At 34.9% G+C, this 16,306-nt stretch overlaps 2 protein-coding genes and 1 long non-coding RNA gene across 3 annotated transcripts; 1 reads left to right on the top strand and 2 right to left on the bottom strand.

The window, feature by feature from the left end:
• Positions 1 to 272: 272 nt before the first annotated feature.
• Positions 273 to 4,329, top strand: LOC113739934 (28 kDa ribonucleoprotein, chloroplastic). Its single transcript, XM_027267357.2, has 4 exons — positions 273 to 992; positions 1,102 to 1,203; positions 3,213 to 3,494; positions 3,888 to 4,329. Exons 1-4 carry the CDS (start codon positions 456 to 458, stop codon positions 3,945 to 3,947), a joined length of 981 nt encoding a protein of 326 aa, XP_027123158.1. The 5' UTR covers positions 273 to 455; the 3' UTR covers positions 3,948 to 4,329.
• A 786-nt stretch (positions 4,330 to 5,115) lies between these two features.
• Positions 5,116 to 8,563, bottom strand: LOC113740438 (protein-L-isoaspartate O-methyltransferase 1-like). The gene is made up of 4 exons (XM_027268064.2): positions 8,279 to 8,563; positions 7,125 to 7,395; positions 6,380 to 6,544; positions 5,116 to 5,580 (listed from the first exon to the last, which is right to left on the bottom strand). The coding sequence occupies exons 1-4, from the start codon at positions 8,552 to 8,554 to the stop codon at positions 5,330 to 5,332; spliced, it is 963 nt and encodes a 320-aa protein (XP_027123865.1). The 5' UTR covers positions 8,555 to 8,563; the 3' UTR covers positions 5,116 to 5,329.
• A 5,934-nt stretch (positions 8,564 to 14,497) lies between these two features.
• Positions 14,498 to 16,281, bottom strand: LOC140005259 (uncharacterized). The gene is made up of 2 exons (XR_011813056.1): positions 16,020 to 16,281; positions 14,498 to 14,748 (listed from the first exon to the last, which is right to left on the bottom strand). It is a non-coding gene; the product is annotated as an uncharacterized lncRNA (long non-coding RNA).
• Between the last annotated feature and the right edge of the window lie 25 nt (positions 16,282 to 16,306).

Here is a 16,306-nt window from a genome sequence, read left to right as displayed (position 1 = left end):
CTTATCACTAAATATAATATACAGTCAAATGTATTTAATTTAATAATTAATAATTCAATAACTTTAATTATTTAAATTTCAGATTCTAATTTTCAGAATTCAGATTTGTCAAACACACCTTAAGTGTTTGAAGATCGGGTCTACTCAAGTTGTGGACGGCATATATAGTCTAAAATATTGAAAAGCAAGAAAACATATTACTAATAGAGAACAACGTGACGATTATTAAGAAACAAAAAAAGTTTGAAAAACAGACGAAAAACTCCCAAGAAAATATTTCATCTCAAAATCTTGGACCATCCGCCGCTTTGTCTGTAGCCCAGCAAAACCCATCACCACCATTTCCCCCTTCTCTCCTTATCCTCACTCTCTTCACTCTCCTCTCTCTTCACTCTCCTCTCCTTAAACCCTTCCCAATCTTTTCACACTTCACAGACACCAAAAAGAAGAAAGAAATGGTCTGTGCAACAAAGCCCATATTGAATTCTTTATCAATGGCAACAAAAAGTGGTTGCATAGTTTCTCTTCCTTCAGTTTTTTCTGCCTCAAATTCTACCATGACTTCATCTTTACACGCTTATCTGACCATCCCATCAAAGCCCATCAGGCTTAGCCTCTCTTGTTCCTGGTCTTACTCTCTAATTTCCTTAAAAAGTAGGAACTTTTGCAACTTGGGTTCTGCAGTGTCAGCCTTGACCGCTGCTCGAGAGGAGGATAATACCATAGTTCTTGGGGCTTCTGATGAAGAACTTGCAAAGGATTTTGAAATTGAGGAGGGATATAGTGAGGGTGAGCATGTTATTGAGGCTGCTGTTGGAGAAGAAGAAGAAGAAATGGAGGGGTTTGAAGGGGGTGAGGCTGTTGAGGAGGTAGAGGAGTATCAAGAACCTCCTGAGGATGCAAAGTTGTTTGTTGGGAACTTGCCGTATGATGTTGATAGTGAGAAATTAGCTCAACTTTTTGAGCAGGCTGGTGTTGTTGAAATTGCTGAGGTAATAGGTCAAAGGGGATCCATTTTCTTGGTTGAATTATGTGGAATAGACGTGACTTCTAGGGGTGGTTTAGGGGGTTTTGATGTTGTGTTTTTCTTTTATTTGACAGGTTATTTACAATAGAGAGACCGACCAGAGCCGTGGATTTGGATTCGTGACTATGAGTACTGTGGAGGAAGCTGAAAAGGCTGTGGAATTGTTTCACCGTTTTGTGAGATTTCAGACTTCATTTTCCCCAATTGGTTATATTCGTTATCTTACAAATATATGTTTAATGGGAGATTCAGATTTTACTGCATGATATGTTGCATTTCCCTAATGCATGGGGTAGTCAATCATTTAGGTTTCGGCTTTGCTAGGCACATAAATATGGTTGATTGCCCGGGGCAAGTAGAACATGCTTCTCGATAGAATTTTGGGATATTGTCATTTTGGGCATTGATTTTTTAAAAAACGCATATAAGAAGTTTGAAATGAAGGTGAAATAACAGAATAGTTGTACTGGAAGCAAAGAATTTTTTTTTTTTTTTGGTTAGATTGAAATATAAGATAGAACAAGGAGTTAATGAATGCCCTGACAATTGCTTATTTGTCCATTTCAATGACATATTGTGATCGATGAAAAGCCTGGGAGCATTATAGCCATTATCGGTAGATCAGTTTTTCTGGTTGGGGAACTTAAAGGAAAGGGTTTGAGATTATGAGTCAATTTGACGGGAAGCTTATCAAGAAGATGTACAGTTCTTGCATATGCTATGTTTTAAGGCTTTTTTTTTTTTAGATTAATTTAACTTTTAAAGCTGATAATTTTTAAGTGATGCATGAAAACAAGTTGTTTTGGATTTGAAAGGGTTAGTTTTTGTTCGTTTTGCTTGCTCTTATCCATTTGTGGAAATAATTGACTTGTGGCTATCGTGGCTTGCTTAAGTAACAAGATCATGTTGGTTCTCAGCTGCAATGACAAATCATTGTGGCTATCATGGCATGCTTTCTTATGCTCAAAATATTATTTTATCAGTTGCAGTGTTTAAAATTATCTATTTGTTTAACTTTGAGTTTGAAGAAACTGTTTATAGCATTCATAATCAAGAAGGTCAAGCAAGAAAATGCAACTGAGAAATATTTGAGAGAGGATGTTGAAGGCGTATTTAGTGTGTCACTAGCCTAAAGTGCCTTGGCTGTGGAAATCGTAGCGGCACCTATATTTTGTCCGTGGATCAGTTTTGAATTGTAATTGCTGCTTTATTTATATCGTTTAGCAGAAATTTCTTGCGTGGTGTCTATTGAATTTAAAAAAAAAGATGAAAATGTTTGCTTCTGGTCTCATGGTGGTGCCTTAGAATTCTAGCCTGTGTAATATTAATTGACAGTTATGGAGTCCTGAAAATTGCGACTGTATGTCGAGATTATGGTGTTGTAACCGTTGTTGCATATTTTGATCTTGTAACTTTTGAAATTATACTTGTGAATAAAAAATTTGTGAATAATCTTTGCATATGTTAATGGATATTAAATTCTCTTGATCTCAAAGACACCACTCTAAGCAGATATATTGTAAGTTTAACCTTAATATCTGAATATCTTCCTCAGTAGCTGTATTTAAGGGGAAATCCTCATAGCAAATATAAGAAGAACCTTCTTATTCGTCACTTGAGAAAGTAGCCAAAACTGAATTCTGCTTCGCTGTCTGTTTCTGGATGCATAACATGCATGAATAACAGGGGTTTTTGTGTGCATAATGTGCATAACATGAAATGGATAGGTGTAATTTGCATGCTTATGGTGTCAAATATATGCATATCAGAAGATGTCTAATAACTTTGTTCTGGAACTGGTTAATTATCGGAAAGTTTTTCTTGTTTGTGCTTGTGATTGACAACTCACTTCCCTGTGATTTTCTTCCATCTTTTAATCTCAGAAAGGAGCCTTTGTACTTTATGCTTATGACATGATTGTCATGTTTCATTCAGGAGAAATTGTATATAGCCCATGACTGCACACATAATGAGAGTGTGTGTGGACAAATGTGGTTTGTTTGCTCATTGGTTCTCAGTCATCTGGAAATTTAAGTACACATACCTGAATATCAGCGTGGGAAGGAGGGGAGGTGTATTCTTTTGGAAAATAATTTTATTGGCTTGGGAGTTCAATTAACTAATTTCAAGTGCCAGTTATCCCACCGTGTCAGCTAGAAGTTTCTAACAGGCGCTTTTTTTACAGGATCTAAATGGCAGGTTCTTGACTGTTAACAAGGCTGCCCCAAGAGGATCACGGCCAGAGCGCACACCACGAGTATTTGAACCAGCTCCAAGAATCTATGTGGGTAACTTGCCATGGGATGTAGATGATGTGCGCCTTGAACAAATTTTTAGTGAGCATGGGAAAGTGGTAAATGCACGGGTAGTGTATGACAGGGATAGCGGTCGATCACGGGGTTTTGGTTTTGTTACAATGTCAAGCGAGTCTGAAATGAATGATGCTATTGCTAACCTTGATGGACAGGTAACAGGATTCTATAATGTCATTCTTTAGTACAAGAATCATGAAACTGTTGCAAACTTTGTTCGATAAATAGAAACCTTGCATGCTTGGCAAAACAAAGAATGATGGGATCCTTACATGAATATGCAGCATCAAAGTTGATTTATTGTTCTTAGTTGGAGTGACCATGGTTAAGCATTTGTGTGCATAAATATTGTCAGAGAATCCTATAGCCCTTCTTACGGCCCATTACAAGCTGGAGTTTGATTCAAGGAATTTATTTCTCAGTGAATGGATATATTAACCAACCAACCTAGTTTCAGAGCGTTCAGTAGTAAATAAATACTCAACTTTATTTTGCTCTGGGTAAGGTGATTAAACTTATTATGACTATTGTTTTCATCCCTGTTGCAGAGTCTGGATGGGAGAGCTATCAGAGTAAATGTTGCTGAGGAAAGACCAAGGCGTTTCTAATCTGTTGGCTGATTTGTGAGATTCTCAAGGCACTAGATAGATATAAAGTCTCTGTAGTTTATGCTTTCATTAGTTGAAACGAGTGGTAGTTACATTTTTTGTCAGCTTCTGATGAGAGAACCGAGTGCAGTTTACACTAGCCTCTTAACATTGTTGAGTAATTAAACTTCATCTCCTGGTATCATGGAGGTTATTGCTTTTTTCTTTTTTCTTTTTTCTTTTTTTGGCTTTATGTATTAATCTTGGTAGGATGTGGAAAACTGCTCAAGTCTATTTATTTAGATGTTAGAAAGAGGCAAAATGTGTTTTTCTCTGTCCTGGACTTCCACAGGTATTTGTGGATTTGTGAGATCAAAAGTCTGCAGCTCTGCTTTCTTCATCATCTTTTCTTGTTATACCTATTGGTCTTCTTGTTCAATTAGTCTCTTTAATTGAGAATTAGTCTTTGCATAAAGAAAAGGAGAAGAAAGACCCTTCTTCTCGCTGTCACGTTGAGGGTTTGAATCCTATATTTGACAGTTGGGGCAGGAAGGATTTACACCACAAATTTCTAAAAGATCACGTTGGACTCATCAGAATCAACATTTTTTCTAATGTATATTATATTGTGTGTCTTCAAATTGATAGACAACATAATGCCTGCGTTCTCATGCAGTGTATGTGTTGATTCCCTGCTATATGAATGGAGATAAGTGCATCACTGGTTCTCTTAATTTTTCTTCTCCCTCGATTCCGTATTAAGTGCACAAAAATTTATCATGAAGCCTACTCTGCTGCACCTCTTTAGGTTGTTACATTTGCATTTTCTGTCAGAAATGGCTTAAAGTAATAGGTTATCATCATTGCAATTATGTTACAGTTGCAATTACGCATAACCAATGAAGGATTACATTCTTATCTTGAATCAGTACACATTGAATTCAAGTGCAATCTCTGGGGGAAAAGCGTTAGGTTTTGATCATACGCAAGTAGTTTTAGTCTACAGCATAAAAGGGTAAGGACTCAGAAGACATTATTCAGCCCCAGAGAAAACCAACAAAAATGTGGTTTCGAATTTCTAACTGGCCCAGTTCATCGTCTATCAATCAAATAACGAGCTTCAAACAGAACGATGAACATCAAAAAGCCAACAGTAACAACATGAGAAGAAAAGCGAAGCACGAGTCCATTTTGTAAACATTATTCCATTGAATAAGAAAAATAAAAACATTCAATATCCACGGCATCAACCTATACATGGCTACCTATACAGAACTAGAAGTGAAGATCTGGAAAAAAGAAGGCTTCTTCCCTATGCTCCCTGTCTCAGTTTCCTCCAGACTTTTCCTTTTCTTCTCTCCCTTCAACAAGTAAACAAGAAGTTACATATGATGGCACCACCTTTAATAACCACGCAATTGAGCTTCTCGACTCGTTAGTGGAACATAACGAACAGAAGTTTCACTGTGGACACTGATTGAACCATCCATATCCTTGTCCACGACCTTCAAATCCTGGAAGATATTTCCGACAGGGATCACCATCCTGCCACCGGGCTTCAACTGATCGATCAGAGCTTGAGGAATTTCTGGTGCTGCAGCACCAACATGAATAGCATCATACGGTGCATGCTCCGGCCAGCCAAGCCGTCCATCTATGACATTGCAAGACCAATACATGGAACCAAGAAGTTAATCCTAATCCAGCAAGAGAAAAAGTTACAGAAGAGAGCATAGTACAACCTACAAATGCCTGAAAGAGATTGCCTAGTTCTTATGCAAAGGAAACCTATAAGCAGCAAAAACTTGTCTGCAACATCAGTTTTCCGTTCATTAATTCAGAACCTTGCCATTTCTGCAAGACTACTTAAGAAACCATTTGGCAGTACTTAGGTCATATGACTTCCTTAACCATCACAAAAGCTTGTCACGTGCTGCTAAGAATGCTGCAAGCTAGCTCACCTAATGATTAACATCAGCAGACTACAAAATTTTGTCCAAACCAACTCATTATCAGACCTATTACTTTACTAAGACTCAGAGTCATAAAATTTTCCAAAATATCTATTTATTACCATCAGGCTAAACCTATAGTCCACCTCACCACAACAACAGAATGGGAGCTAATCTACTACAGTTGACCCATCAGACCTATATGGAAAAATACAACAGGAAGTGAGACAATTTAAGGTCTTTTAAACAGAGAAAAACTATGTATGCCCATCCAAGATTGGTATCTGTTGCTTTTGCAGAATAGTATTTTAGAAGTGACAATGATGCCAAGGATAAGTTCAACTAACCAAAGACATGTGACAATGTCTTAGGAAAAGAACCAAGAAAAATGATAAATCTGAAAAACTTGATGAGTTCAACAGCAAATGCATTTCCAATCTACAAGTGACATTAGTTCAAAAAGATAATAGATGATCACTGCTAGGATATATTAGAACGTACCCCCTGCATGTATAGCCAAGGACCCTTCTTTCAGTAGTGGAGCAGCAGCACTCTTTTGTATATTTTTGATTGATTCAGCAGCCAACTCAGGAATATGTTCCACACCAACTGCATGACCTTGTGGTCCAACCATAATAGCAAAACATGCAGTCAAATAACCCGTTCCTGCAAAACAAGAACTAGCAGATGTAAGCGTAATCCAATTTGGGACAGGGAAAAAAGAAAGCGAGCCTCAAGACATATAAGCAATTCAGTTCACAGGCAGCTAACCAACAACTAGTTATCTTCAGCACAAATGGCAATAAGGAACATTGCTGCATAAGTTCCACCATCATCAACAAAATGCAGTAGTCTTACCCTAAACTGAGCGAGTTTACCTTTGTTCAATATTAAGTCAAAATGCAGATGGATAACTAGGGCAACATTTCCTCAACTTATACACTGAAGGAGTAACATATAAGTTTTTGTTTTTGATTTCTTCCTGGTCATTCACCCAGCGATAGGGCTGGTGGTCCAAATAGTGTTTTGAACTATTATTCTTATTAGCCACCTCAAATGAAATCATAGTAATGAGCATAATCAGCTAAATAGAAGTAATACCACATATTCTGCTAGTGTCTTATTCCGATATGTACTTAGTTATCTCTGCTTTGTGTATGCATTTCCACAAGTGCTTAAACATGCAGACACGAATACATTTCAAAATCCAACAATACAATGAATGAACAAGTGAAACTATAGTAACCTGAGCCAATATCCAGAGCATGCATGCCAGGCTGCAAATGGTTTTCCAGCAACTCAAGGCACATGGCATGCATATGAGGCGCAGATATGGTAGCATTGTAACCAATTTGCATGGGGGTATCAACATATGGCGGGGTCCCATCAGGAACGAACAAAGCCCTGTCAATAGTTCCCATAACCTCAGCCACCTTTTTAGATCTAACAACACCATAGCTCTGCAAATGCTCCACCATTGCTCTATTCTTATCAATACCACCTCCTGTCCAGAATCGCTGTAGACAAACACAAATAAGATTGATGTCAAAGCTAAGACATATGTGCATCTCTCAACCTGTTACCATAAAAACAAGGATGGTTACAAACAAAACTGAGACAAATATTAGCTCCTTCTAATGCTAGAAGTTTCAAATATACCTTTGACCAAGCTTACGTGTCCAAAAACCATACCAACTGCTAGAAGATATCACTCTCATACAGACAACCCCAGTCAAAATTTCGAAGCTCTCCTCCAACACTACCCATATATCAGCCTTTATAAACCAAAGCTAAGCAAGAAAAACGCAAAGTGTAAAGACAGAAGGACCTGAAGACTTGTACAGCTCATTTTAACTTCTTCTTACACAAGAAAGTAGCTAGCACTCAAAGCCTAGTCCATCCGGCACGCAAAATGAGTGGTAAACAAATGTGGCTTCCACTTGTTCCAATATCATATCCATCTTTTTCAACAAGATTCAAGAGCCCCGTTCTCCTAATGCACCCAAAATGGGCTCTTTTTTCATATTCCGCCCACCCAAGTCACACACACTCATCCAAATCAAAATTCTCATTTTTCTCAAAAATCACCTTGACACTAAAGTCCAGAATTAATTACCTCTATAACAGTACTTGACAATTCATTTTTAAGAAATTATAATTATAAATTAGCGAACCTGAAACTTACAATAATTATCCAAAATACGGAAAACACTTGATCATTTTCTTCGAATTCATACGACTTCAACTCAAATATACGTAATTTATTATTAGAAAGCTGATAACTCGACAATTTACTTGATCAACAAGCTCAAAAACGATTAAACATTTCTATAGTCAACTGAACAGGCTAGGTTTTCGTGAGAGAGAGAGAGAGAGAGAGAGAGAGACGGAGGGAGGTACCTCCATGCGGGAGAAAAGAGAGTTCCCCGTGAAGAAATGCGTTTTAGGGAGACGGCGGGAGCGAGAAGAATACGCCGTGGTGTTCGCGGCGAGAATTGCCAGAGAATGAGGCGGAAGACGGCGACAGTAGCGGTGGTGAGGGTGGAGGGAGTGGAAGCGACGAGTGAAGGCTAAGAACGAGTGCTTTAAAGGCGCACGATAGCGGCAACCGCACGCTATTACTGAGGAGAATGAATAATAACACGCCAGAGATGAAGGAGATGATGCTGCTGGCATTTCTTTTTTTGTTTTGTTTTTTTTTTAAAGGCTTTTTCTTTCCCGAAATTTCTCACGAGCTCTCTTTGAGGGAATAGCCGACTGATTTTTTGGGCCTTTTTTTTTTTTTTTTTTTTGCTTTTTTTATCATCAGCGTAAAGATTGATCCTCCGGCCTAAAGCAACAACAGCCCATTGGCGGTGGACGAGTTTTCCAGCACTTGTCTCTTTCAAGCAATATTGGGCTTGCTTTCTGCTCTTGATAAGCAACTTTAGTAATGATTTTTGGAAAATGCTATAGTAACTATCGTTACGGTAACTAAATAGTTTTTACGTGATATAACATATTATCATACTTTTAATGACTATTTGATTACTTATTAGAACTAAATTTCTCACCTAAAATAGTAAGTTCACATAATAAATTAGTAACTTTTGTGTCTCAAAAGATAAATTGGAATAAATATAAACTTACTTTTTAAAGAAATAAATTATAACTTTATATCCCAAATTTACTTCTTAGAGAGTAAGTTTAGTTTAAATAATAGTATATTTTTATACATAAATAATAGATCTTCCTTATAACATAGTAAGTTTGATCAATGATCAGACTTACTAATTTATGGTACAAATGTACTATTTTACTTTAAAAACTTATACCAAACAGTATTAGGAAATTTTTGAAATAATGATAAGATTTTTTATTAATGATTGAAACTTAGTAATCTAGTTAGTAAGTATTCTTAATATACCTGTATAATATATGATTCCATGTATAATTTAAAAATCTTTTGTATTTATACATTTTAGAATACTATGAAAAATATTTTGACTTTTCACATAACCTTATAAAATATGTAATAAAATTTTGTCGTATTATAATTTTGAATGATTTTTTAAATTTTTGAAAAGTTTAAAAGTTTGGATAATAATAACAACACATCTTCCTAGTTATATATGGAACATCACTTGTCTATATAGTTTCTATAACTTAAAACCTATTAATATAATAAGATGATAAAGTTTTAATAAATGAATTGTCTGGGATACAAGAATTAATAAGAATTAAACTTGTATTAATATAGACCTAACAAAATAAGAGAAATAGTGTAACAATTATTACAACAATAAAACTGACAGAATTAGTATAATTTGAAATTTTTTTCTCGGGAGATTGTTCACGAAAATAAGATCCAGCCACTAAACGAAAATCACATGCACATATAATTTATTGTATAATCTAAATGAAATTTAGTTCATGTACAAAATGATCCTAAAATAATTAGCACCTTATAATACCATATTATTTTAACAAAAAAATTTTTTTTTGCCAAAAGTCTCAAATATCCATGATATATGTATGAGAGATATTCTATATAACTACGAAGATTTGTTGTTATTGTTATCCAAACTTTCAAACTTCTTAAAAATTGAAAAATAATTAAAAATTATAATACCACAAAATTTTATTACATATTTTACAAGGTTATGTGAAAAGTCAAAATATTTTTCATAGTATTTTGAAATATATAAATACAAAAAATTTTTAATTTATACATATAATCATGTATTATACAGGTATATTATGAGTACTTACTAACTAGGGTACTAAGTTTTAATCATTAATAAAACATCTTATCATTATTTCAAATAAACTTCTTAATACTAGTTTGAGATAAATTTTTAAAGTAAAATAGCACATTTTTATCATAAATTAGTAAGTTTTCATCATTAATCAAATTTACCATGTTATTAGTAAGAATTACTATTTATGTATGAAAACTTATTATTACTTAGACTAAACTCACTGATACGAACTCGTCCAAAGGTATGAACTCATATCCCACGTAGTCCCGGATCTAGACGAAAAAAATCAAGTTGAATTGCGGAATAACACTTGACCCTTCTAAACCATAGATTCCGAGCCTTGAATTGAATTTCAACCCACAATCGAATGATTTAGTGAACCAATGTTAAAGGTAGAAAAATGTCATAACCAAGATATATATTTGATTGATAAGTTCAAATTGAATAACTTAAGAAACTCTCAAGTATTCAAGAAAAACTTTCTTAGACAAGAGAAGTGAATAAAACTCACAATTTTAATGTAAAATCTGACCTCTCTAAACATTTAAGAGGTTGGCTATTTATAACCTTACATGACTTGAAAATCTAATGTGATTTGGAATCACTTATTTGAAAATCTCATATGATTTAAAACCACTTATTTCCTAAAATTAATGACAAAAGTCAGTCGGCCCACTAAAAACCCTAATTTAGACTAAATTTAGTAAGGTAATTTAACATTAAAACCCTTGCTTAAACAACACCAAGATAAATGACTCAAATGCTAATGGACTAAACCAGAATTGAACGTTTTAATCTTCGAGCGAATCTTCCAACTTTGCCTCACTTGACTCGACGACTTGAATGAAAGTATAACGAGTTAGTTCTTCCTCCTCAAGCCCTTGAATAACATTTGTATGGCCAACTCTATCATGTATAACATAGACTAGTGTTTGCATTGACCCCTTAAGTTTCTTGACAGGAGCTCTAGTCATTAGACCATCTAGCTCAGCTTGGACTCCACTCGAAGTGCCTTGGTCAACCGTCGCTCTTGCATCATTTCCCTCCTCTTGAAGGCAATTTATTTTCAAATCAAACTCATCGTCTGCATGGTAAGGACTTAAGTCAACTACATTGAAAGTAGCGTGTACACCATACTCACATGGTAGATCCAACTTTTAAGCATTATCGTTGATGCGTTCCACCACTTGGAAAGGTCCATCACCTCTAGGCAAGAGTTTATTACGTCGTTGTACTGGGAACCTTTTTCTGCGTATGTGAATCCACACCCAATCATCTGGTTCAAAAATCATTTTGCGACGCCTCTTGTTAGCATTGCGAATAAATTGAAATGTCATTTTCTCAATGTTATCCCTTACCTTTTGATGCAAGGCACGCACTTGTTCAGCTCGTTTCAAACCATCCATATTAACTCTCTCAGACATAGGTAAAGGAGATAAGTCTAGAGGTGTGAGAAGGTTAAAACTATAAACAACTTCAGAGGTGAGTATTGTATGGTGCTATTGACTGTGCGGTTATAAGCAAATTTAACATGTGACAAACAATCTTCCCATGATTTAAAATTCTTTTTTATGATAGCACGTAACTACTTCAATTTGACCATCAGTTTGAGGGTGGCTAGAAGTAGAGAACAAGAGTTTAGTTCCTAGTTTACTCCATAAAGATTTTCAAATATAACTAAGGAACTTGGCATCCCTATCACTAACAATAGTGCGTGGCATTCCATCCAATCTAACAATTTTCCTAAAGACCAAATCAGCTACATGTTTAGCATCATCATTTTTATGACATGAAATGAAATATGTCATCTTAAAAAAATGGTCAACAATCACATAAATAGAATTATGTCCATACCTAGTTCTAGGTAATGCAAGTATAAAGTCCATAGATAAATCAACCCATGGAATACTAGGAATAGGTAATAGAGTGTAAGTCCATAGGAGTTTACCTTAGATTTGACATGGTGGCAAGTTACACACCGTTGAGTAATGCGTTCTACATCACGCCTCATCTTTGACCAATAAAAGTGCTCTTGGAGGATAGATAATATCTTAGCAACTCCAAAATACCCCATAAGACCTCCTCCATGCACTTTCCTAACAAGTAGCTCATGCATAGAATAAGATGGTATGCACAACTTATCTTTGAAGATCAAGTACCCTTGTGAAATGTAGTAATTCTCACGATCAAGCCGTGGAAGGTCAGCAAAAATAACTCCAAAGTCAGGGTCGTTAATGTAAGTATCCTTAATCAACTCAAATCCATTTGGCATCAAGAGTGGTAATAAGAGTGTACCTTCTAGACAATGCATCTGTTGCCACGTTACTTTTTTCCGGCCTTATACTTGATCACGAATGGAAAGCTATCAATGAAGGCTACCTATCATGCATGTCGCTTGCTCAATTTATTTTGAGTCTTAAGGTGCTTAAGCAACTCGTGATCCATATGTAAAACAAACTCTTAGGCATTAAATAGTGCTGCCATGTTTGCAAAGTTCTAACTAAAGCGTACAGCTCTTTGTCATATGTCGAGTAGTTCAAAGATACTCCATTTAGTTTTTCACTAAAATATGCAATCGATTTTCCTTCTTGTAGTAACACGGCCCCAACGCCTATGCCAGATGCATCACACTTAATTTCAAATGTTTGATTATAGTTAGGCAATCTCAATACAGGTGCATGTGTGAGTTTGTGCTTGAGTAATTGGAAAGATTTAACTTATTCATCTCCCCAATGAAAGGCTTAGTTCTTCTTGATGATAGAAGTAAGTGGGGCTACAATTGTACTAAAATCTTTGACAAAACGATGATAAAAGCTAGCCAACCAGTGAAAACTTCTTACTTCACTAAGAGACATAGGGGTCGGCCACTCTACTATCGATGTCACCTTGTCTTGATCAACATGTATGCCTTGCATACTCACAACATATCATAGGAACACAATTTGATTAGTGCAAAAAGTACATTTTTTAAGATTGACATACAATCGTTCCTTTCGAAAAACCTCTAAAACAATCCTTTACATGCATGGCATGCTTTTCTAAACTTTTATTATAAATAAGAATGTCATCAAAGTAAGCGACCACAAACTTGTCTAAGAATACACGTAAGATATGGTTCATTAATCTCATAAAGATGCTAGGTGCATTAGTTAACCGAAATGGCATAACCAACCATTCGTATAAACCATACTTAGTTTTGAAGGCAATCTTCCATTCATCCCGTTCTTTCATTCGTATTTGATGACAACTACTTTTTAGATCAATTTTAGTAAAAATTACAGTTCCATCTAACTCATATAGCATGTCATCTAATCAAAGAATAGGATGGTGATATTTTACCATTATAGCATTTATGGCGCAACAATCGGTGCACATCCTCTAAGTTCCATCCTTCTTTGGCACAAGTAGAACCGGAATGGCACATGGACTCAAGTTTTCACGTATCTATCTTTTGTCCAAAAGTTCACCTACTTGGCGCTTCATCTCCTTAGTCTCCTCAGGATTGCTTCTATATGGTGGTTTATTAGGCAAGGTTACGCCAGAAATGAGATCAATTTGATACTTAATTCCTCTTAATGGAGGTAAACCACAAGGTATGTCCTCAAGAAAGGCATCTTAATATTTCTGCAAAAGGTTAGCGATAGAACTAGGCAAAGAAACATTAAGTGTGTCAGTCATAGGTACTTCTTTACAAATAAAAATTAGAAGGATTTGATCAAAAAACAAGGTTTTTCTCACATCTTTGGCTTTTACTATTAACACTTGTTTTCTCTGTTTTTTTACCTCTACCTATCTAGCCGAGCTTACTTCAGCCTTTTCCCCTCAATTTTGCCTCGGCTCAACTCACCATTTTCGTCATTCATTTTCTCTCGAATTTTGCCCTCACTTTCTTGTCTTTTCTTTCTGTCAAGCTCTATTTCAAACTCCCTTTGAAGAATAGCTTGATCCTTATGCACTTGTTAAGATGTACTAGGAGGAGAACACCGCGCGATGTGCGGTGTAATTTTCAAGGTTGCCTAGAAATGCCCAATGATTCAAATTGAAATATTAAGTATGAAAAGTTACACAAAGGTATACCAAAAACTTTGCCGTTCTATTTTTTTAGTTTTATTAAGCAGTGAATATGAATAATTTGTTAAAGAAATGCAAGACAATACAATGAGAGACTACTAAGATAATTAAGATGCTCCTTGTTTTTGCATAGAATGAAAATAGAAATAAAAAAAGACACATGTAATGGAGGAGGAGGGGAAAAAATATAGCTTGAAGAAATATACAAAGCGAGTTGTTAGTTCCTAAAAAAGGCATTTAATAGCGATAAGTTTGTTTTTTGTTGATAAAAACCACAAATCAAGTTGTTAGTTCCTAGAAAAGGATATTTAACAGCAATAAGTTTCTTTTACAATATGTTCAAGCGAATAATAAAATGCATATACATGCAGTATAAAGAGAAAATCTACTTAGTAAGACTAAACGTATATCAATGCCAATTGAAAAAATTGACAAAGAAAAGAAAAAAGTATTTCTAATTGGCCACAAGCAAAATGATTCTAGACTTTCAATGACTAATAGCATCAGAGAGCTCCAGCTTTATTCTGACTCTCCTCTCATTCCCATGAATGCAAATACCTATCAAGCAGTGAACGATGGGTTTAGAAACTCACTCTATAGACGAAACTCCAAAGTTAAAAGCTATAGACAAGAAGCAATGTCATAAACCAGATTACCAAACATTTGAACAAAAAAATCCTAAAGAAAATATCAGAGGATTTGAATTTCTATGGAACACTTAATTCTGATCAGAAGCATCAAATTTTGGAAAAAAACAAACAAAGCAATTTATACCAATCTATAATAATAGTCCGAAAGTCAAAATAAGCAAATAAATAAGTAAAAGGACAAGACAGTACTTCAGGAGAAACCAAAAGCAACGAAATCTGACAAAATTTCTTGATGATATTAATGTAAATAATCCATGAGCATCTTCACACTTCAAGTGCACGAGAGGTACTTTTAATGTTTCTAAACAAAAAAAAGGAAACATATCTCAGGAATCGAAAAAGCAACAAAGACAATCTTAACCAAAACTAGCGAGAATAATTAAACCTAGCAGGATAATGCATCGTCAGTGAAACAGTTCAATCAAATAAAACTTAGATCTTTAGACATATTCAAAGTGCAATACATTTGAAATTATTCTACCTAAAGCAATAGTAAGCTTAACCTATGATGCTCTTTATTCCTCCTTGTTTTGATTCTAAAATCGTCTAACTAATGCCTTGAATTTTTGTGGCACTATACTTTTGATTATTACTTTAAGCTTTGAATTGCATTACTTTAAGCTTTAAATGTACACCACAAACGCTAATTTTAGCAAATCCAATGATAACCCAAAATATAGCTCTTCTGGTACCTAATTCCCACAAATTGAAATGAAACCCCAAACCAAAAAGTATAAATGATTCTACTATCTACCTTATCATTTGAAAGCTATTAGAATCCTCACACAGTCTTATCAAAATCAAATCTTATTGTCAGTATAATAAATAATTGCACAATGAATAAACCAACAAAAAATGAAAACTCAAAGCAAAAACAATCTGATGTGATCCTAAGCATTATCTGATCAATTACTTTCAACCTCTTACCATCTACAATGAGTCGATCAAAATCCAATTTTTCAATCATTCTAATAACAAATTCTACAACCATAGATGCAATTCACACAAATTTTTTTTTCAAAAAAAAAAAATCGCTTAGGACTCTGAAATTTTATTATTTCTTCTTTCTTTTTTGCTTCAGATTCAATAATAGAAAGTCAGAAATAAAAAAAAGGCACACAAGAAAGAAGCTCAAAAAATGGCTCAAGTTACAAAGAAAAAGTAATAGAAAAAACTTACAGCATTCAATCAAACCAAAGATCTGTTCTTTCCTTTCATCTGCTTCACCTCATTTTCATTTCAAAAACTCAGATAAAAATGTATTTTGAACTAAAATAAAACCTTACAAAAAGTGCTTAAATTAAAGGAACTTATAGACCTGATTAGGCTGAAGATCCATACTTTTCTCTTCATCTGCTTATTTTTCTTCTCATTTTCTCCTTCTAATCAGAGGAAAATTAAACAAAAAAAAAAATACTTATAGAACCAACTTAAATTTCACAAAAAAAAAAAAGTGAAAAAAACAT

Source organism: Coffea arabica, chromosome 4c, assembly GCF_036785885.1.
Source record: "Coffea arabica cultivar ET-39 chromosome 4c, Coffea Arabica ET-39 HiFi, whole genome shotgun sequence".
Classification (NCBI taxonomy): domain Eukaryota; kingdom Viridiplantae; phylum Streptophyta; class Magnoliopsida; order Gentianales; family Rubiaceae; genus Coffea; species Coffea arabica.
This window is presented reverse-complemented; position numbering and strand designations above follow the sequence as displayed.

Coding starts and splice junctions, on each gene's coding strand:
- LOC113740438 (XM_027268064.2), bottom strand. CDS start 8,554: ATGCCAGCAGCATCATCTCCTTCATCTCTGGCGTGTTATTATTCATTC. Junction 6,545..7,124: donor TGCTCTGGATATTGGCTCAG/GTTACTATAGTT, acceptor CTTGTTTTGCAG/GAACGGGTTATTTGACTGCA. Junction 5,581..6,379: donor CTTGGCTATACATGCAGGGG/GTACGTTCTAAT, acceptor GCAATGTCATAG/ATGGACGGCTTGGCTGGCCG.
- LOC113739934 (XM_027267357.2), top strand. CDS start 456: ATGGTCTGTGCAACAAAGCCCATATTGAATTCTTTATCAATGGCAACA. Junction 1,204..3,212: donor TGGAATTGTTTCACCGTTTT/GTGAGATTTCAG, acceptor CTTTTTTTACAG/GATCTAAATGGCAGGTTCTT. Junction 3,495..3,887: donor TTGCTAACCTTGATGGACAG/GTAACAGGATTC, acceptor TCCCTGTTGCAG/AGTCTGGATGGGAGAGCTAT.